The sequence below is a fragment of the Astyanax mexicanus genome, chromosome 12, assembly GCF_023375975.1.
Source record: "Astyanax mexicanus isolate ESR-SI-001 chromosome 12, AstMex3_surface, whole genome shotgun sequence".
NCBI lineage: Eukaryota > Metazoa > Chordata > Actinopteri > Characiformes > Acestrorhamphidae > Astyanax > Astyanax mexicanus.
Window position 1 is genome coordinate 20,194,862 of NC_064419.1, and position 22,533 is coordinate 20,217,394.

The window sequence follows — 22,533 nt, forward strand, 5'->3', positions numbered from 1 at the left end:
CTCTTTCTCTTTTGAAATGTTACATGAGATTACAACCTTTTCTGTTGTGCAACAACACCCCTTTTTACATCATGGGATTGTCTCTCGTTCTTTTTCTTGCTGTAGTTTCCAGCATTTTTTTTTTTATTTCCCTCGCATGTTTTAACTTCTGTTGTTTTCTTTTCAAACGTTTTTCCCCTCTCCACACCCTTTCTTTGCTCCACTTTTTTCTCTCTCAGTCTTTCCGTCTCTCCCGTCCTCGACAGGTGCAGCTCATCCAGGGTAAAAATGCGACGCCAACTCCTACAAGCCCCACCTCCCCGGCTTCGCTTAGCGTGGGGGCCATGACCCCTGGAGAGGAGATGCAGATGACCTGGAGTGATGAAACAGAGAAGGGAAATAATCCATCGGTGGTTCACCCGGAGACCGCCAGAGATATTTTCAATATGAAACCGTGAGTGGAGCTTTGGAGTCACATGGTCACTAATCCCACAAAAAAATACTTTATATAAGACGTTTCTTTGTGGCTGTGCCTTTTTACAGTTAAGAAAATGAAACAGAGTAAATGACAAGTATTGTGTCCCATGACTTTTGCCATGTTCCACTAAAGCCAGACATCCCAAGTTGCAAAAAAAATATTTCTATATTGGTATATACCATAGCAATACGATCATTACCACTAACTGCTCTGTTTACTGTGGGTGGTAATGCCTTGTATGACACATTCCTGGTACACATGTGACACAGTGGATCCAGAAATGTTAAAGGCCAACACAACTTCTGAAACTAATTGAATGTCCCATCAATCTGGCACCCACTATTAGACCTCACTAAAATTCTGATCATTCATGGTGCCATGCCATTAGAGCTGCAATAATTAGTTGATATAATCAACAATGTGGATAATTTAAATTTGTTGACTACAAATTTAATTGTCAACTAATTGTTAATTTGCAGCATTACTGCATTACACAAAGTACTGAGGACAGAAGCACAATGGGAAATGGGTAAATGGCTCACTCACACAATTTACACTCAACTTAGTCTGTCTTTCCAAAAGTGCCAAAATTACATATTTACTCACTAAATGTCAGTACTTTTCACATTTAAGCAACATCTAGACATTTAAATGCCTTTTAAATCTCATGCTCAGCTGTCCCATTGTTTTTAAAGATGGAGGACATGGCATTGACTTATCAACTAATTGAAAAAATAAGAATCAGATTAGTTTACCACCAAAATAATCATTAATTGCAGCCCTACTTGCAATGAGCACACTGGCCTGGTGAGTTCAGCCTCACTCACAACTTACAGATGTGGGAATTCCCAAGTCACCCCCTGAGATTGACATCTCATGACATTTGATATGACAGTGTGTGTATTAAAGTACCGTAAATGAGCTCCAGTCACATAACCTGTCAAACACAACATTAAGCAACAGGGATGGGTTTGTTTTTGCAGCCACAAGATTAATGTAGTCTAATTTAAAATACAGACGAGTGTTTTGCAGAAATGATAAATAATCCAAACAGCGTGTTGATTAATTATTGATTCATTTTCTCAGCGAGTGATTTTAGAACTGCTGCACTGCATCTGAGACTGAAGGCCAAACAGATAAATCAAACATCACACTACAACAAGCAGTAAAAATCAACACATCGTATCTGTCTACCATGACGTCTGCAATCTCTGGAATTTTTCCGTAAATAAAAAAAAAAATAGAAAAAAGTTCATATGTATGCTTCCCAGATTAACATATATTTTTTTGTGTGAATTATTTACAGAGTAAAAACCTATTGAAAACACAGGAACGCTAATAAATAGAAACGAACAGAATTTCATATGCACTTTACTCTTTTGTATTTTCTGTATTTTCTGATGGCAAATATGCTCTCTCCACCAACCACAGCTGTCCTGTATCTGTGGAAGATTTTTTTCTTCTTCTTTCACTCTTAAACAAAGGCAGCATGCAGTGTTAAGTGGGTGAGGCCACAGTGGGTTTTAAATCACTCCCTCTCCTCTATGTAGTGCACTATTTTTTAACAGAAACAACACAAAACAAAGTCTAAAGTGACCTTTATTACTGGGGCAATACTCCCAGGGGTTGAGGCAGGCAAATAACCCTCAAAGCCCAGAGAAAAAGCATCAGATCAAATAATCAGAACAGAAATTAGATTGGTACCATGTTATTATCAGGATACAAAGCTAAACTTACTTACATGTAGCTCAGTAGATGATCAGTCCACCAGTGCTTGCTGCTTTCTGTCAGGTTTTGTAGCTGTGACCTGGCATAAAAGGAAAACATCTGATATGTCAAAATGCTTTATATTAAATTTACACCAAAAATGTTATCCATCTTAGGGCTCCGAGTGGTCCAGCGGGCTAAGGGCTGCCACTATGAACAGGAGATCACCGGTTTAAATCCTGTTCATATAGCTTGCCATCAGCTGCCGGAGGCCTGAGAGAGCACAATTGGCCTTGCTCTCTCTGAGTGGGTAGATGGCGTGCTCTCCTCACATCATCCCTAGGGTGATGTCGCTCAGCCCAAGGTGTCTGTGAGCTGATGTATCGAAACCAAGTTGCTGCGCTTTCCTCCGAGTGCACTGTGATGCAACTCTGCAATGCTGCATTATTATCTCGTCAGCCTTTAATACTGATGAGACTTAAATAAGCTCTGTTCTGATTGGCTGTCCTCTATTATGCCTCATTCAAAAAGCACTTCTGCAAATTGAAATATGAAACAATATTTCTCTATAACAATAAATTGAGGGTTTTCCACGGTAGGAGATTTTTAAGACAATGCTGCACACATGCAGACATTGTGTTACTGATTATTGTTATGAAAGATATTTGAAGATATTTAAATCGACAAATTGATTTTTAATGTTGAAGCGCATTTAATGGGCTAGGCCTCTGCTTCTATTTATGAATGGAGCAGCATTTAGCATGAGGGTAAATATCCTGGTTTAGTTTTGTGGGTTACGAGGAGAGAGCAATGTCCCCAGGGCCTCTGGTGGTCTTAATCACGGCCTAACACAAGAATTAAGTTACCATGAAAAAAGGCTAAAGAGAAAACAAAACAGTCCTCCCTTTCTTTTCTGTCCTTTTCTTTTTTTTTTTTTTAAATGAAGCGAAATCTATTGGGGCTGCAAGACATTCCTACATATACAATCGAATGGGCAGCATTATTTATGCATAAACATGGCAATCTGATTGATACAAGCTGTAATGTAAGATGTATTTGCTACATGTATTTTGTGGGCTGCTGGTGGAATCACCAAATGGTCATATTGATTGTTCAGGGTCTAATAAGAATACTGTGGGATCTTATTACAACCCCAATTCCAAAAAATGTGTGATGCTGTGTAGAGTAAATAAAAGTAAATAAGCCTCATCTCCTCCCTTTAACTATGTTATCTCTCCCACCTGACTCTACTCATAGGATATAGGGACTGGCTTCCTAAATTCCAGTATAAAGCTATCAGAGTTCATTCTCCTTTCATCTTTTCTTCCTAAACAGCCATAAGCTGATGGCATGTTTCAAACTAGCAAAAAAACTGAATATACATAGAACACAGAACACATATCAGATGTTGAAAGAGAGACATTTTACCATTTCATGAAATACATTAACTCCTTTAGAACTAAATGGTAACAACATACCTCAAAACAGTTGTGTATTATGTGTAGTACCATTGTGTGGTATCTCTTATTTTAACAACAGTCTGGAGAGAAGAGAGGATACCAATTGCTGGAGTTTTTTTGTGAAGGAAATGATGTTTCATTCTTATCTGATGTAGAATTGTAGCTGCTCGACAGTCCTGGGTCTTCTTTGCGGGATTTCTCGTTTCATGATGTGCCAAATGTTTACTAATGGTGAAAGGTTTGGACTGCAGACAGGCCAGTTCACCATCCGGTCTCTGGTTCTACAAAGCAGTGCTGTTGTTGTGATGGATGCAGTATGTGTTTTTGCATGATGAACTGTGTTCACAGACACATTGATTTCTGGAAGTGTTCCTGAGCCTGTGCAGTTCCTGAGAACAGTACAGAATCATGCCTGCTTTTAATACAGTGCCATTTGAGGGCCCAAAGATTTCCAGCATCCAATACTGACCATTGACCCTGTCCTGTGCACACAGGGATTAGTCCAGATTCTTTAAATCCTGTGATGATTTTCTGATATGTCAAGTGGAGAAAGAGCCGTGGCCACCATGGGCTGTCAATTAGAAGAAAAAAAGGATGAATGCCAACTCAGAAAAATTAAACTTAAATGTAGCTTTATTTGAAAAACCCTCCACCAACACCTAAATGAAATTTTAAAAAGCTCTAGTCTTTCTTACTAAATGTATCTTAAAATGTGTCTGCAATGTGTGAGATGAGATGGCTCTTAGGCTATGTTCACATTATCAGGCTGAAGTGATGTGGTTCAGATCTGATTTTTTCATGGCTGTGTGAACGTGCCAAATCCATTTTTTTTTTTTTTTATCAGATTTGAGTAATTTTTATATGTGGTCCTAAATCAGATACGTATCTGATGCACAGACATGCGACATGAATGTGAACAGTCAAATTGGAATTAATACGTCTTTTTGCTTTTAGCATGCGCTACGTGCTTCTCTCTCGTACCCACACATCTCAAAAGATGCTCCACATATGAGCTGCTAATGCATCCATTTCCCTTTATAAAGCTACGAGTCGTCTCTCAAATATGAAGTTTTTTTGTTGATGGTGAAGAAGGCGACATTTATACATATATCAATGTGTGTACGCATGTGGGGCATTTCAGGGACAGTACAAGGTAAAGATATATCTGTAAGCGGAGCAGTGCAGTAGATGTTGCTAATGGTCATTAAATAATTAAATAATTAACAGAGCCAAGTGCAATGTGCAATGACATTGATTATGAAAGTGACTGATGTGACATAGAAATATAATATAAATATGCATCTGTAACAAATATAGTTCTAAAAAGAGAATGTGAATATGTGAATACCCAATCTTGAGTAAAGTGTACTTGAATGTAAGTGAGGTTGGGGAAGTGTTAGCGTAAATAATGTGAACGCAGCCTTAAATATGTCCAGCGGAGACTCATTAGATCAGTATGCTCACGGTTTTCCCACCTTCTCAATGACACAATACACTGTATTGTATAGGTGGTAAGATTTCAGAACCTCTGCACATCTTTGTTTCTAAGAGACTATGATGTTTTTTTATTAGTAAATCCAGTCCTAAACAAGAATGTTTTTTATGAAATAGTAAATCGCTCACTTTCATCATCTGTTATGTGTTCTATGATCTACTGTGAATAAACTGTGGGTCTAAGGGATTTGCATTTCAATCTTTGCATTTCAAGTTTTTTTGGAATTGAGGTTGTGTATGAAACACCAAAATGCCACACAACACTTCCCAATGCCACAGAAATCCTATAGCTATAATTCTGTTGTAGTCTGTGCACACCAGTGAACACAGACCCCCTAGTGTTGGTGTTTAATATCCTTGTGTTGTGCTGTGGGCAGTATGTGTATCTTGTTGTTGTGTAAAAAACCCTGAGATCACTCTTGTTCTCTCCTGGTCATGCATCAGGGAATGGGAAAACCTGTGAGTACCCTTTCATGTTAATATTACACCCCAAAACACACCCTTTTCCTTTGAATTCCCGTCATGTTATAATTAGACCCATATCCTTCTTTTCTGTTCCTCCCACTTTTGAAATCCCTTTTCTTCTTTTTAATATGAAAAATAAATATATATGCACTGCAGTCTGTATGTAATTTTCCATTGTTGTACACATTTAAGGAACTGCATTATTCCAGCTGTGTATTAACCAATCCAATCCTCAAATAAGGTTCCAATCATGCTTTCTTGAGGATTGTTCTTTTTAACACTGGTTACAGAAATGCAGTCTTCATCTTTATGCTAAATCAGCAAGCAGGGATTTTAGTCACTTGCCAGTGACAAAACGTTGGCTGTTGCTGGTTTCTGCAGTTCCTTCTGCAGTTTTAACCTCATGAGTGGGTTTACATGCACTTCATATTTGGATTAATATAGTAGATTAGAGTTTGTCACTGGGTTTACATTAACTTGGGTAATAATTTATTGGGAAAACTCTGACTAATTAACTCACACAATGAGCCCGTTTCCTTTTTTAAAGTAGCCCGCAAGGCATTTTAGAAATAAAATTTAAAAAATGGCCCGCAGGTTTTTATAATGTGAGATTCAATGTTTAAAGGATATGTGTCAGAAAACGGACCAAAGTGTCTAAAAGCGGCTAGAATGCGCAGTTCTAGCGTGGGAAACAGAACACAGGGTCTATATGCGGCGAGAATGCGCAGTTGTAGCGTGGGAAACAGAACGAAGAGTCTATATGCGGCGAGAATACGCAGTTGTAGCGTGGAAAACAGAACGAAGAGTCTATATGCGGCGAGAATGCGCAGTTGTATCGCAGAAAACGGGCCAAAGATTGTAAAAGCGGCGAGAATGCGCAGTTGTAGCGCGGAAAACAGACCAAAGAGTCTATATGCGACGAGAATGCGCAGTTGTAGCGCCAGAAACAGACCAAAACAGTCCATATGCGGCGAGAATGCGCAGTTGTGGGGCAGAAAACGGGCCAAGTAGTCTTAACAACTTCAAAGAAATGAAAAATAGACAAGTCAAAACATTTCAGGCATGTTAGTAAAATTACAATTTTTAACTGAGTTCAGAGGGAAGTGTGTATGTTTAATTTGTCAGGAATCAGTTGCCTAATTAGTAGTATCATATTGAGACATTATGAAATGAAACATCAATTTGAAAAATCTAGGTTTACACAACACTGTCAAAGATAGATAAAGATATTAACTCAAGTAAAATGGTGTGTAAATAGTAGTAGTTGATAGTAATCAAGAAAATGTATTATTATTATAAGTAGTATATTTCATTATTTGTTTAATTACAGAGTCTGTGGCCCGTGACTGCACATATAATTTCTCCTTCTGGCCCCCAACAAAAAAAGTTTGGACACCCCTGAAGTACAGTGTTAAAACTGAGCTTTTAAAAAACATTTTTGGGCTGTTTGAATGAGCTAAATCTGTTTAGAATTGTGCTAATTAACATTGCAACAATAAAGAATCTTAAGCCCTATCTGGTCGGGATTAGTTTCTCAGGGGGTCCTGGGGTTCGGAACGACCATGTATGTCTTTTTCTCAGATGTCCTCTGAGAAATTACAGGCTGAATTACCTGCTGTTTTTCGCTGGTCGTATTCCCGTCCGGACTCACATCTCTGAGTTTCGTCACCTTGCATTTAATAAAATAGCTATGTGTCCACTGCCTCTGTAATTTATAGTCATATGTACACCTCCCCAGAAATGTAACTAAGTGATGCAGACAGCAGCTGTGATTGGTCTGACAAGCCGTGAATGTACACACACCCAGAAGTATAAATGCGTAGTGTGTAGTTTACTCACACAGGCAATCCAATTATGAATGCATGTAAACACACTCAATGATTATGTGGTAGAATCTAAAAAAATGTATCCTACTTAATGCCCCATAATTGTTCTCCTTTGCTTTCTTCTACAGGAACCAGTCAAACGTCAGGCGCATGCACCATGCGCAGAAGCTCAATGAAGTTATTGTGAAAAAGTCACAAGAAGCGAAGCTGGTCCTGCTGAACATGCCCGGACCTCCTAAAAACCGCACAGGAGAAGAGAACTGTATCCTTTCTCTCATTCTTGCCTGTTTATAGAGCTCTATCTCTTTCTTTTCCTGTCTCTGTGTACCTTCGCCTCTGCCTGTGTTTGATTTATCAACACATGAGACTCTTTCAAAACACAGGCACTGGATCCAAAGCTTTTTTGGATTTTCTTGAACCGCATTTCTCCCGGAAATAAAGCTGCTGGATGCAAAACAGATTTTGTTTAGCATCCCTCTCTGGCTTTGGCTCAGTGGTGCAGGCTAAAGCTAGTCCTTTAGATCTTTCCAGATTTTGTGAAAGGGCATTGAAAAGCTGTGATTGATGTGCATGCGAATCCGTTTTAGCGTTCAGCTTTGCTCCTTGACTTGATCTTTTCTTTGTAGACATGGAGTTCCTCGAGGTGCTGACCGAGGGTCTCAATCGGGTCCTCCTCGTGCGTGGTGGAGGACGTGAGGTTATCACCATCTACTCTTGAAGGGCCAAGCTTAGCAGCCAACGAATCTTTCTTCTCTCATCTCCCATGTTCCCTATTGCATAGACTGAATACCCGACCCCCCCACCCTGTGTCCCCATATCCCCAGACTCCACCATGAGCAATACAGCCCCAGCACATATCAGATATCTGACTTTGCACTACATGATCAAAGACCTCCTTATTACACCAGCTTAATAGTCGTTTGAACTTGACACCGCTCCTCCTTAGTGCTTAACCTTGATTAGTCTTGTTTGTCTTCATCTAGTTTAAAAAAAAAGCTTAAAGGCTAAAGATATACTTGCTGTTAACTATGCGTAAACTATGTGTATGCAGGGTGGCTGTTTCGTGTATCCTTGCATGTGTTTGATGTGTTGGTTGTGCGCGTCATTAGAAATGAACGCAACACGTATGCGAGGTGCAACACAGACACAAAACTGAAGGGGGCAGTGCAGGCATCAGAAGGGTGGAAAGTTTTTGTAGGCAGTTACCTGCATGTGAATGAGGTGGTATTATTGCTGTGGCAAGCTAGAGGAAGCTTCCAGTATCATAAATAGCACATAGTTCACAATTATATGAACAATTTTGTTTAGCCCAACAGCAAGTATATCTCTAGCCTTACTCTTTCAGCCATGTTCACTGGGTTTTGAGCGCGCAATTGGGTGGTTGGCTTGGTAGATCTCTGCTACTACCCTCTGAGGACTGTAGCTATTGTACTCCAAAGACAAACTCAAGCCCAACTGCTCCTGCAATTCAGTTTTTGAGACGACCAAATACTACGATCTGGTACTGTACTGAAAGATACCTGAAATCTGTTTTTTATAGCAAACACAAACAAACTAGTTCTGTGTACAGAGTTGATTAAGTGACAATGAATCAAAAGGCAGGTGGTAAAAAGATTTAAGCCAGGAAAACAAAGAAAAAAAAAAACGTCTTCCAGTGTTTTGATGTGTTTTAATGGTTTGAGAAGCAAATACAAAAATACAAATCCCCAGGGTATGTGTGAGAGTGCTGGATGTAAAGTAACTACTCAGAGATGCTTCTACAGTAGAACAAAACCCTGTACTGTGTCTGGACTGACTGTATGTCCATATTCTCCCCCCGTATCACCAACCATTTGCATGTTATTGGTTTGTTATTGTAGGTGTTATGGTGTGATATGGTTTTGGTTTTTGAGGATAAACGAATGCCAGTGGTGGTGTGTGTTTGTGCGACTGTGCGGTCCTCTTGGAACCGACTGGCTGTTGTTTTGACTATATACTGAAGTTCCAAGTTCCAGGCTTCTTGGGAGCCGGTTCTGCAGGAGCTTTCCAAAACACAATGGCAGCAGCACTTTTTAGTTTGTTTTGATACAAAACAGTCTGGTTCAAATCGAGACGGATATTGAAATAGATAATAGTATAAGATACGCATCAGCACACTGAGACATGTACATACTGTAGTATAACTGTCATAAATATTATTAATATTACTGAGAAAGAAATGTGCTACCAAGACCATTGTACAAAAGAAAATTATACATACAGCATAAAATCTTATATACAGCCGAAAGCGACCTATATATATAAATATATTTATATATATATGTATCCTAAGAATATCAAGATGTTTATATTTCAAATGTTTATCTACAGAACCACTAATTTAACTAATTTAATCATCAGCATTTTTGAATGACTAACATGATATCAGCACCTCTTGCCAAATACTGAAATGTGATTCGTGCCATATGGACAGAGGATTAAAAATATATATATATATATATATATATATATTTAAAAAACGATAGGACCTTTCTCTTTAAATCTGTACTTCCTCTTTAAATGTACACAGGTGAAAAGGAGACAGGGTCTATGCAAAGCTAGAATGAAACTGTACCATGTGGGACAGCGCACAGAAATGACATTATATTTGATTTAAGAAGTCAAAATGCTGTAAAGAAGCTCTAAGAAAAAGTCACTTTTCATTGTTATTTTAATGCACCACACATGCGCTCACTGAACACGTTGTCGCTGTGTAAGATGTACAGCAATTTGTCGCACTTTTCTCTATTCTTATAAAGATTACCTTGCATTATTGAAAGATGCCACATGTATTCTTTTAAAAATAAAGGTGCTGCAAAGGGGTTTTAAAAGCGCTGCCATTGACAAGTTATTTTTTTCTATTTAATTATTTTATGAATAGTCCAGTCAGAATTTTAGAACCACCTCCTTGTTTCTATACTCTGTCTATTTTATCAACTTCACTGATCATATAGGAGCACTGTGCAGTTCTACAATTACAGGGCCACCACAGAGCAGCTAATATTTGGGTGGTGGGTAATTCTTAGCACTTTAGTGACACTGACGTGGTGGTGGTGGTGTGTTAGTAGTGTGCGCACGGAAGAGCTGCTAGAGTTTTTAAACACTGTGTCCACATACTCACCATTACTCTATTAGACATTTCTACCTACCTACTGCACCTTGTAGACTTGAAGTGAGAGACAGAAGCTCTTTTTTGCGCACATCTTGCGCACATTTTGGTTGGTTTGTTGGTCATTCTCTAGTCCTTCATTAGTCGTCACAGGATGCTGTGCACAGGAAGCTGCTGGATGTATATTTATTTCTGTATGGTGATAGAAACAAGGTGGAGGTCATGCAATCAGACTGGACTGTGCAAGTGTGAAGAACATTTTAAATGTTTAAAGAAAAAAAAAATAGATGTTAATAGTTTAATGTTCTTCACTCCTTCGCACCTTTGTTTTAATAGAACCAAAAATAGTTCTTTAGTGGCATCACTAAAGGTCCCTTTGCAGCACTGTTATTTTTAAAGCATCATCTGTTATAAGAAACACAAACTGCTTAAATACTGAAGAACATTGATATATGTTTACTTATAGTAGAAGTAGATTAAAATAAAAAATACGTACTCTTATCCAAAATATAATCTTATTTTTTTGTATGATTACAACAAAGAAAAATGTATACTGAATAGACTAGTGAAAAAAAATCTATATAAATATATTTGTTGTCTTGTGCATAATTGTGAGGGTGAAGGACAAACTAGCGCTATGTTTTTGATCGAAATCCAATTGCATTGAGGATGCTGCTATTGTCATTAATGTGTAAATAAATATATCACAGTGGAAAAAAAAATTAAAAGATGAATAAATCATTTAAACGGGCCGCCGGTGGACAGGAAGTGCACTATACTGGTTGTGTTTCCCCATAGGGTTTTTTAGGCACATGCTCAGTCAATAGAATACTGGCTGGCCTCCATTGACAGACAGTGTGAAGTAGTGCACGGCTAAGCTTAAGTTGTGTTGGTAATCACTCAGTCGCATGTTATACACGGTTTTTGGCACAGCTTCCTGTGTCAAAGAGAAATGTTTTTTTTTTTTTTTTTTTTTTTTTTTTGTGCAGAGCTAGATACGTTTTCTAGATACCTAGTTAGAGACCCCCAGAGCACACCGCATCTAATCCAATCATCTGATCATCAGAGAGAAGGCCTGATTTACAGGCAGTTGATAACGTGATGAACTGACCTCAGGCAGACCTCAAGAGATCTGCTGCGAGGAACCCACAAACCCCGCCCCCCCTTTCCCCCGCCACTTTCTTACTGTTTTGCTAATCGCATTATAACATTAACTACCAGCCAGTTTGTGGTGAATGGAGTTTTAGCCGTGTTTTTTAACCAGTGTGTATAGAAGAAATACTATCTTTCATAATAGTAGTTCGAGTTACAGTGATAGGAGAAACTTGGAAACATGCACCATGTGAACCATATACATTATACTCCTCATTTTTTGGTTGTTTTTATTTATTATTATTTTTTATTTCATTTGTTTTGCTTATTTATTCGCTTATTTATTATTTTGTGAATTGTTAGATATGTCAAATATGAGCATGTTTTGGTACATTTAGAGATTTGTTACTTTACCTTTTTTTCTTATTTGTTCAACTGAAAGTAGTTTTCCTTTAGTTGTTATTTAAAAGGTCTAATTTATTAGATAGTTAGTTACTACCTAATTTAAAGAGCTAGCTTGAGGGTTGTTGACTAGGTGCATAGCTGCCTACCATATACTGTATCTGTCTTTTATTGAGGGTTTTTTCCTTCATAAGTCTTTAATTTATGTTGTACACAAAATGTCACGTGGAATAACATGTCGTACTGTTTGCATAAATTGGAATGATACGCACTTTATTATGGATAGAAAAAAAGTATTGTCACTGAACTACAGCCCTATTCAGATGGGATCAAATTTAAATTGGGTCCTGGGGTTAAGTGCTTCTTTTATGGCAGCTGTTTGGTGATCTGTGATTTTATTTATGTTCAGGTCACCCATGTCAGTGTTTTATTCTCTCCTCCTCTAAGAAAAAAATTCTAGCCCAAGTACCTACTGTTTTCCACTCAACTTACTAGTGGTGGTGTGATCTTTTTAGTCTTGTCTGGACGTATTTATGTGATTTTACGGGCAGATTTGGATGCTGTATATTGAAGGAAAAGGTTGTTCTTGGCTTTTTTGCTATGCGTCATTTTTAGTCAGAGCAAGCCTATTCTATATCCTCTGGTTTATATCATACGTTTTCTAAATTGTGGATAAGAAAACTTTTCTTAAACTAAGGAATGCATGAAATATTTGGCAATTGAACATATTTGGCCAAAAGCAAGGAAAGCTGTCAAATTTAAAAACAAAAAAGGCATAATTAAAAGAAAACCTGCGAAAAATCTTATTTGGTTTTCAGCTTTAACTTCTTGCCAGATGTTTCATTTTGTTCAGTTTCAGTTTTGTTCATTTTAGTGCATCCCTACCTGAAACTAAAAGTTTCAGAAATTAAAACTAACTCAAATAAGTTTGTCAAACTCTCTTATCCTGTGTTCATTTTATTGGATTTTATTGTTCGGATGTTTGGGTATATTCAAAGCTATATAATCCCAATGCCAAAAGAATCCCAAAAGGGCTTAACCAAACCTTTCAGACAAGAGTTCCTGAAAGCCACTCTATTCTGGTTAAGATATGGAATGACTGATATCTCACACAGTGATGCTAAGGGCTGTCCAAAATCATCTCACTGGGTTAGAGTGTAAATGCTGTTGTATGACTAGAACTGGACTCAACTATCAGGGCTGGACAGAGATCAAGACATTTCACATTTTTATATAAAAACGATCTATATAGCATATGAAAGATTCCCATGAAACATGCACATCTTGATTTAAGACTAGGCTCGGTCTACATCCATAAAGACGCAGCCTAACCCTAGCACATTCAGCGAGAAGAGAGTTTTGCCTCTCTTGCCTGGACAGTGTAGACCAGAAGTTAGCACTGTGAGGTGACAGTCAAACACTATTTAAACATTATTTAAATATTTAGAATGTCACAGACATTTAGTGTGTTTCACTCATTTATCGGTTTATATAACCTACATATTATTTCTTCTCTCACTTTTCCTCGCCTCCTCGTTTCGAATTGTTGTTTGCATCAAGACTCATGAATCATGCTTATTATGCAATGCTGACTCACAGCCTTCCTGCAAAGAAAGCGTTTTCTACTGGTAGTCCAACAGGGTCACTTAAACGACCAGTTAATTAGATTTGTATTATAATTCATTGCAGGTCTTTCAGAAGGTGCTAATGCTAACTTATGCATGACTGCTGCAGAAATATGCGAGCAAATGTAATTTAAGTGTGATTTAAAAGTGATGTGTTTTGTACAAGTAGGTCAGTCAGAGAGCGTCTTTTTCCAGACGCACTCGCAGATAGTTGTGTCAGTCATGGGGTCTGTATCATGCATGATGTGTGGATCAGCAAAACGTACCGATGCAATAATAAGCAGGTCTGTGGATTCTTCATACATGAAGGGCTATTCAGTCAGACTTCATAGAGTACAAATAAGTAAAAACACATCAGGAAATACATTTGAAATTACTGTAGCTCCATTCCCTTGACCTAATAGGTCACAGTTTACTAAAGGGCAGCATTTGTTAGGCACACTTACACAGTACATGAGCCTCTTATTACATCTGATACAAACTTATACTGCTTATTCCAGCTGGCGTCAGTCACTGTAAGGGCTGCTTTTGTCAATTCTGATGCCCTTTTACTTCAGCTAGTGCTATGTCAACTGATATGTTTTGGAATAAACCTTTATAAGTGTTTATGTACCGGTAGTCTTATCCTAAAATGCTGTTGCTTCATTATTTTTGTGACAAAAGACTACGAACATTTCTCCCAAATTCCAAATAAAAATATTGCCATTTAAAGCATTTATTTGCACAAAATGAGAAATGGCTGAAATAACAAAAAAGATCTTTCAGACCTCAAATAATGCAAAGTAAACAAGTTCATATTGTATACATATAAGTTTTATGAGTTCAGAAATCAATATTTGGTGGAATAACCCTGGTTTTAATAACCATTTTCATGCATTTCAGCATGTTCTCCTCCACCAATCTTACGAACTGCTTTTGGATAACTTTCGGCCACTCCTGGTGTAAAAAATTAAGCAGTTCAGCTTGGTTTGATGGCTTGTGGTCATCTATTCCTCTTGATTACATCCCAGAGGTTTTCAATTTGGTAAAATCAAATCATAATTTTTAAGTGGTCTCTTATTTTTTTCCAGAGCTGTATGACTTGCCCATGTTGTTCAGACCTACTCCTTGGGTTAGTTGATTAAGTTACACTTAATTGAGATGCACGATTTTGAAGGACCTAACATAAACATACATAAACATTAACAAAGGCTTATATCAGCTGTCCTAAAAGGCTAGTGTAGATGTAGCTTAACAAATGCTGCCTGTGTGTGAAGTGTTACCTAATGTTAATTACTTAATACCAGTCTGGAAGACAAGGTGGACAAAAATGGCTAAAACAAATCAATTTCTGTAATACTGAAGACATTAATTAAATTTTTTGTGTTTTAACAGCTAAGGCTCTAAACTGTCGCAGTTGATCTTATGCTCCAATCCCCCTTAATCCACCCTACTTAGTAACTTTAAGCATGATTTGTCAAACTTGCTGATCCTCCGCAGTTATTTCTAGAAGTAGCGCTTTGGACGCTGACCTGAGATCTCTTTGTATGACATCACTTTAGGTAAAGAATTTGCTAAGAGCTGATTGTAGCTTCACAGGGTAGTTGTTATTGTGTTCCTGCAGATATCTGTGTGGAACGGCAGACTATGGAATACTTGGTAATACATTTTTTTGTAGAGGATGGATGAGATCTGTGAGTTCGTCATTCAGCCCTTTTTCTTTTAATCTCCTCTTTCCCGTGTCTGCATGTAGCTGTAGGTCTGTGTTTTCACTGGAATCTACCAGAACTTAGTAAAACCACAGCTTTGCAACGTTTTGTAAAGGCACGCGTGCGTCCTCGGAAACCTACGAATTCAGAAATCCCCACAATGTGAGCACCCAGCAAAAAACTAGAGCAAAAGAATTAGCGTTTCTACACCAATGGCGTTTGTATTCTGTCCTTAGATAAAGAGTAGTGATACATTTTGTATGGTAGTGTAACGTGGATCCAGAGATGCTGATCTTGGGTAGTGACATAGATGTTTTATGTTCTCTGTTAACGTTCTCTCTCCTTTCAGCAAGGACTCATATTTATTTGTGTACCTGTGTGTGTGCATGTGAGAAAGAGAGAGGTTCTAACAAAAGGCGAGAATGTGTGAGAGAGAGAGAGAGAGTGAGAGAGATGGTATATGAGTGTGCGTATGTGTGACTGTGTGTTTGAGTTGTACTGCTGTTGGAATAAGACAGGCTAGGCCTTGGTGGTTAATTTTGTAAATATCAGAACTATTATAGAGTTATATATCTTAGCGTAGCTGTTTAATTTCCGTGTCCATGCAAGTCTAATATTTTAAAGAGATAGAAATGTGTATTCTCTATTGTGTTATACAAAATATATTTAAAAGAAAGATCTGAGATTATTGTTTTACCTTGTCAAAATGCTTCTACATTACATGGCTAATGGTTTCTCTGGACCATTTTATAGAGTTGTCTGCACTAATGCAATAAATTGTCATTTTATTACACACTTTGTTGTAATGGTGTTTATTGAAAATGTAAATTGCGTTATAATGTCACAGCTGGTTCTCATCAAATATGCACGTAAAAGGTTTAATCTGGGCTGGTCAATTCAGCATTGGTAGAAGGACCAAACATAATGTTATCCTGTAAACATTATGACTATCACCATTATTCCTTGCTATTTTATATTCACTGTAAATGCAATGTGGTTATTCAGGGCAACCATCATTGTTCTACTTAACATATCTTCACACATTACTGGGTATAAAATGCATATTCCTTTAGTTTTAATATAGAAATTTTTATAAATTCTAATTTTGGCAGGTTATCTACAGTTACAAACTACTACTACTATACACCTACACTGGATCATCTGATATTTCGGACAGTTGTGGACGGGCTCCTCCAACAACCAACGTTATATCCAACACCCATCAGGCTCTCAACGGATAAAAAGAATCCCAGGAATGGTAATAGCAATTTTCCAATTAAGGCCTATTCTGAGTCATAATATTCTTCTCTAAAATAAAGTAGCTTATTTGAAATATAAATTAAATGTTATTACAAAAATTGGATTATTGTACTGCTTCTATTAAGCCATACACTGTAAAAAAAAAAAAAAAAAAAGAAACACTGTGAAATGTAGCCACACTAACTTGCTCACAGCAATTAGCTAGTAAGTTGTTGTAGTAGGTTTTACAGTATTAATATTGTACATTAAAGCATTAATACACAAGAGGGAGTGCAATAACATGTAATGTTGGCACTGCTAAAGCAAAAATGTGCCAAAAATGTATTTTTACATTTTCACATCAAATATAAGACTCCTTTAAAAGGCATTACTGCCTTTTTTTATCTCAAATAATAAATAATAATTTTGTAAATCATTTAGATTTTGTTAAGCAACTGCGATCCTGAACATATAAAAGAACATCATGAAAAGAAGCATTTCAACAAACAAAGAACAAAGAAAATTAGTGAAAAGCTTTAAATGTAGCTAGCTAGCTAGTGCACCAACATACCCGGGCACATTCACAATCATTTATCCAGAAATATCACTCCTACCTAAAACTGATGACTTTTTCAAATAATCGTCTTTAGATAACATAATTCAGTCTATAAACATCATTATAATATATTAATGTCATGTACAAATTGATTATTTCATAAATTACATACTTACTAGATAAGAAGCTGTACTTCTCCAACGTTTCCACTCCTGGTGCAGTGTAGTTAGCATTTTAGCTAGCAGAGCAGTACCAGAGAATGGCAGCAGGGAAGACAATAAACACCAAGCTGAAGTCCATAAATGCACTTCACTCACACAAACTAAAGAAAATTAAGCTACTTTTCTCACTTGGTATCAGTTACTACTTCACATACTAACTGTTTAGCAGTTGAAATGTATCAGCCTAAAAAGGCTTGCTTAACTAAACGTTGCTTGACTTGCTTAACTGACCACTAGCATAAGCATAGGACATGAAACATTTCAGTTTGTACAAGTTTTCTAAGGGATTAAATATAATGGAATTTATTTGGGGGGGGATTTTTTATATAAAATGTTTACACACTAAATTATAATATATTTATGTTCGTTACGTTTGAGCTAGGGCGCTGCCATGTTGCCTGTGCAGCACTGGTGACATCACGAGGTTGGTTGAACACAGAGACTGTAAAAGGTATACATAGTCAATGGTTTAAGAGCCCAGGTACATAACTAGCAGAGATTATGGATGAAGACGAAGCTGAACTAAGCTAACATGGAGCATTTGCTCAGAGATCTTTCCTGCAGAAACCTGAGCAGAACTTTTTACATGCTTTTCTGAGAGCGAGACGTTTTGGACGTATATTCTCTCTCTACATGGAGCCGTGCAGAAACCCTGCAGTGCGTTCACAGCACGTACTGCCATCCCGTTAACTAGCTAGTTTATATACATTTAGCTATTTAACATGTAAAGTCCATTAAGACTGAATGAAACGAACATGATTTAAGTGGATATTGAAACACCCAGGCGCTGTTTGGTTGATAAACCGTTCAGTTTGGAAGTTAGAAGGCTTACTGGGTAACTTTACTTAGCTTCATCTAGTTAGCGTTAGTTAGTTAGCTAGCGTTGGCTAGCTAGCGTTGGCTAGCAACGGTAAGATAGCTAGATAAGTAGCTAACGCTAGCTATGTTATCTTTTAATTGTCAGCTTATCTAGACTTTCGGTAAGTTACCTCACGGTGCTCTGCTGGGTGAGCGCGTCGTTCTGCTGCTGTTACAGTACCTCCAGTCGGGCAGTCTGTACATCCCAGTTTTCAGAGGAAAAATTAAAACGGAGGAAAAAAGCCTCTGACTTCAGCTTATTTGTCCGGCACTAATGCTCCTGACTCAAAAACCCTCTCCTCCATATAGTCCTCGTCTAGAAAGTGCTCGCTCCTAACCCCTAGCATTGCAGCTAACCGGAGGATTCTCGCGCTTCAGCGCGGCTAGCCAGCTGAAGAACAGCTGTCAGAGGGGAGGTATGAAAGTGAAAGTGAACATTTTGCTCATTCTTCACCCTATAAAAGTATACTATACCCAGTATTACTACTCCCAGGGGCAATACAAAAGTACAAAATAGTTTATGTTAGTGAGGCTTTCGGGAAACCAACCTCGTGACGTCACTTTCAGCGCTGGGACAAGATGGCGCTGCGCTTACTTAAGAAAATGACATTTGGATTGCTTATTATTTTAGTTCAGTTTCACAGGCAACTGTTAAACTTATACAATTTGTTAGAGTGAAAATACATCTTGTGAATTATACTAAATACTTGAAGTGTTTAAGCTAAATGACAGATTTTCTGTGTCTGTGCATTTCACCTACTTATTTGCTGTTGCTTTCTGTCTTTATTAACAGTTATTAAGGATATAAGATGTCATTCCACCGAATGGGTGCTATTTGTTTGTTGTAACAAAACTTTTGTCCAATTTCTTTGTCCAAATAAACTTTTATCCTATTTTCTACACTGAATCTGATAACAAATTTAACTATTCAAAATATGTACTGGTCAAAATATCAAACAATTGATAGTTATGACAGAAAAAACACTATATATGTATGCATAATGTTTTTTACTCATTTATACTCATTCCTGTTACTTATTCCTGTTACTGAAACTCACTCTTGTTACTGGCACTCAGTCCTGTTAATGGCCCTCTTTCCTGTTACTTTTTATATTTTGAGTAACAGGACTGAAAGTAACAGGAATATTTTTTTAGCATAGAATTAGCAAAAACATGAAAAATGGCTAAATGGCAGCTATGTTAATAACATAAAGACACTGAGCACATTCTAGTGGTGTTCCTAATATTTGTATTTAAAAACAAACAAATAATATCTAAGAATTTTAAGATTAAACATTGAGATTGACCTCCCCAGAGCGTTACAATATGATCAAATATACAAAAAACAAATGAGGGAACTTCATTTTGGTCTTCCCTCTGGTCTTCAGAAGATCCAACTGATGTAACATTGTAGATGTGACCTGTGTGGTAATGTGTTACGATAACAGGAATGAGTAAAAAAAAACACACACAAAAAAGGACACAACTAAAATGCGTATTTTAATTTAAGTATTTTAGATTTATATATGTATTTATATATTTATATATCTTATTTTGCAATAAGGTCAATGTACAAGACACTATGCTTAATACGATGTTAATCAGTCTGAATAATAGCAAAAAACAGTGTCTCATTAAAAATAATAGTAAAGGTACCATTAGCAAAGATGGGTTACTATTTACATTGCAGAAAAGAAACCTGCTCAAAATTTACCATACGGTGATTCACAGGAGAAATGTTTACTGTAGAATTAATCAATCAGTAACATGCAGTTCTACAGCAAAAAAAAAATAAAATAAATAAACAATAGTAATTTGTTACAGTTTATCTATTGTATTACATATTTTCCAATTTTTAATATTTCAGCATATTTTCAAACAGCCAAGTTATCTATATAATAGATGTCTTACTAGAAGATGGGATTTTGTAACTGATTTTTTTCCTCCTGCGACCTAAACTAGCTCAAACACATACATCCCTGCTTAGAAACAAACATTTTAACCTCAACATTCTTGACCAGCATCTTGCCAAGTACCCCATTTGCAAAAGTTAAAGCATAATGAAGTAAGTTGGCTTCAAATCTTACTATTAGTTCGATTGGTTTTGTTTCATTGGTCCAAAGTTGAAGCTGAACCTGATCCAGACCCCCCTTTATCATGACAAACAGCTTGTATCCTGCTGTCACTGGCATTTCTGAGTTTACCACAAATTATCCTACAGAAAATGTGGTTTCGTAGGAACTGTTTGACCTCAGTAGAAGTCTTTTTTTCAAAACATGCCTGACATACTTTATATTAGGGCATTAAAGGTAGTATTTCAGCATGTTTTTGGAGAATTTGTTAGAAGACTTGGTAACAAGGTTCAAAGATTCTTTCTCAAAGATTTCCACATTTTTTTTGTGGATTTTTTGTGCTGAATCAGAAAAGAGTGAGATTACTGCTCTCACTCTTTTCTGATTCAGCAATAAAAGTGCTGACTGTGCTTTTGTCTGTCACACTGAGATCTTGAGTGCCAACAAACTTTACAGGTATTTTCAATGTTCTGAATTCACCACACCCTTTGGTGGGGAGCTGCTGAGTGTTCAAACAGACAAGAATTGTTGATAGTATGGGCCAAAGGGTAACTGCATATGACAAACTGCAGCCAGGAGACATCAACTTCTCAGCCAATAGCCAATGCTGTCCTTATCAGATTGAAGAAGATATAACTCAAAGAGTAAGACACAAAGAGACAGACGGTATCACAAGGAGTTGAGGAGAAGGGAAAAACCTCTAACTAAAAAAGACAAAATGAAGAAGCATTCCACAAATTTGAGAGTGCGGCTTCCTGCACTTGTATTTGCGCTGGAGGTTATGATTGTGGTACTATATATCTTCTTTGTGACCTATGATGATCAAACCAATGCACTTCTGCAGAACAACGAGACAAAGCCATTGGAGAATGCTGTATATAAAGTCTATCCCTTTTTTGCGGATATCCAGGTGATGATCTTCATTGGATTTGGCTGTCTTCTGGCCTTTTTTCGGCGCTATGGATTTGGTGGAATGGCCTTTAATTTTCTGATGGCGACATTTGCCATTCAGTGGGCCATTTTAATACAGGGCTTTTTCCAATTCTATGACAATGGGAAAATCCATCTGGGGGTGATAAACCTGATCAATGCAGAGTTTGTTTGTGCCGTTGTGCTAATCTCATTTGGAGCAGTGCTGGGGAAGACGAGTCCTGTACAGTTACTAGTAAGTAGGCATTTTGTTTCTCCTTGAATCTTGTAAGTTTTACTCACTGTAAAAGAAGTGAGTAACTGTGAAGTAATCTTCTACAGGTCATGGCCTTGTTGGAGGTTCCTGTGTTTGCTGTTGCAGAATGGATTGTTGTCAAGTACCTGAAGATCAATGATGCTGGTGGCTCCATCCTCGTTCACCTGTTTGCTTGCTACTTTGGACTGGGTACCACCTTCATCCTGTATAGACCAAGTCTGAACGAAGGTCATTCCAAAGAATGTACCAGCTATCATTCCGACATGCTGTCTTTGCTGGGTACCTTGTTCCTCTGGGTTTTCTGGCCCTCCTTCAATTGTGCACTGACCCTCAGAGGGGACGACCAGCACAGAGCCATCCTCCACACTTTCATAGGATTGAGTGCCTCCACAATAACTGCATTTGCCCTCTCTGCCATGCTCAGCAAGAATGGAAAGCTCAGCATGGCTGATGTCCAGAATGTCACCTTGGCTGGTGGGGTCACTGTTGGTGCATCAGTGGACATGATGATCTCACCTGCTGCTGCTTATATTTTGGGGGTGCTGGGTTGCACTGCTTGCATGCTGGGATATAAATACCTTAGTCCTTTTCTTGCGCAGAAATTGCGCATTCAGGACCAGTGTGGCATTCACAACCTCCATGGATTAACTGGACTAATTGCAACTATAGCTGGCATTTGTGCCATCTTGCTGGCCAGTGAGGAGACATATGGCCCCAGCCTCTACCAGACTTTCCCTTATCGTGCACCCCAGGACGGAGACCCTCGTTTGGCGGAACTACAGAAATTGATCCCAGGATTAGAGGCAGGCTTGGGCCGCACTGCACAGGAACAAGCCTTGTACCAACTGGCTGCACTGGGAACCGCCATAGCTATAGCTGCAGTGGGAGGTATGCTGACCGGGCTAGTGCTCAAGCTACCATATCTCGCCTCCCCCACTGACGAGTCCTGTTTTGACGATGAGCTCTTCTTTAATGTTCCTCTAGAGTATCATCAAGTTCAGGAGTTGCAGGATGCAGGGTGCTCAGAGACACAGGTCAAGCAGGTGCTGGCTAATTAA

General features: G+C 37.9%; 1 protein-coding gene and 1 long non-coding RNA gene across 4 annotated transcripts in view; one reads left to right on the forward strand and one right to left on the reverse strand.

The window, feature by feature from the left end:
- The window catches only part of slc12a5b (solute carrier family 12 member 5b), a 119,202-nt gene extending 96,669 nt beyond the window's left edge, over nt 1-22,533 (forward strand). The window contains exons 23-27 of one of the 3 annotated variants that reach the window (XM_022670669.2): nt 219-433; nt 5,563-5,577; nt 7,538-7,657; nt 21,136-21,454; nt 21,541-22,533. In XM_022670669.2, coding sequence (XP_022526390.2) covers nt 219-433; nt 5,563-5,577; nt 7,538-7,657; nt 21,136-21,454; nt 21,541-22,533 — 1,662 coding nt within the window. Of the gene's footprint in view, nt 1-218; nt 434-5,562; nt 5,578-7,537; nt 7,672-8,035; nt 16,137-21,135; nt 21,455-21,540 lie in introns of those variants that run through there. The other 2 variants (XM_022670667.2, XM_022670668.2) reach the window with 2 other exon arrangements.
- On the reverse strand, nt 88-18,730 carry LOC111192687 (uncharacterized). The gene is made up of 4 exons (XR_007441416.1): nt 18,349-18,730; nt 10,577-10,728; nt 2,199-2,264; nt 88-352 (listed from the first exon to the last, which is right to left on the reverse strand). It is a non-coding gene; the product is annotated as an uncharacterized LOC111192687 (long non-coding RNA).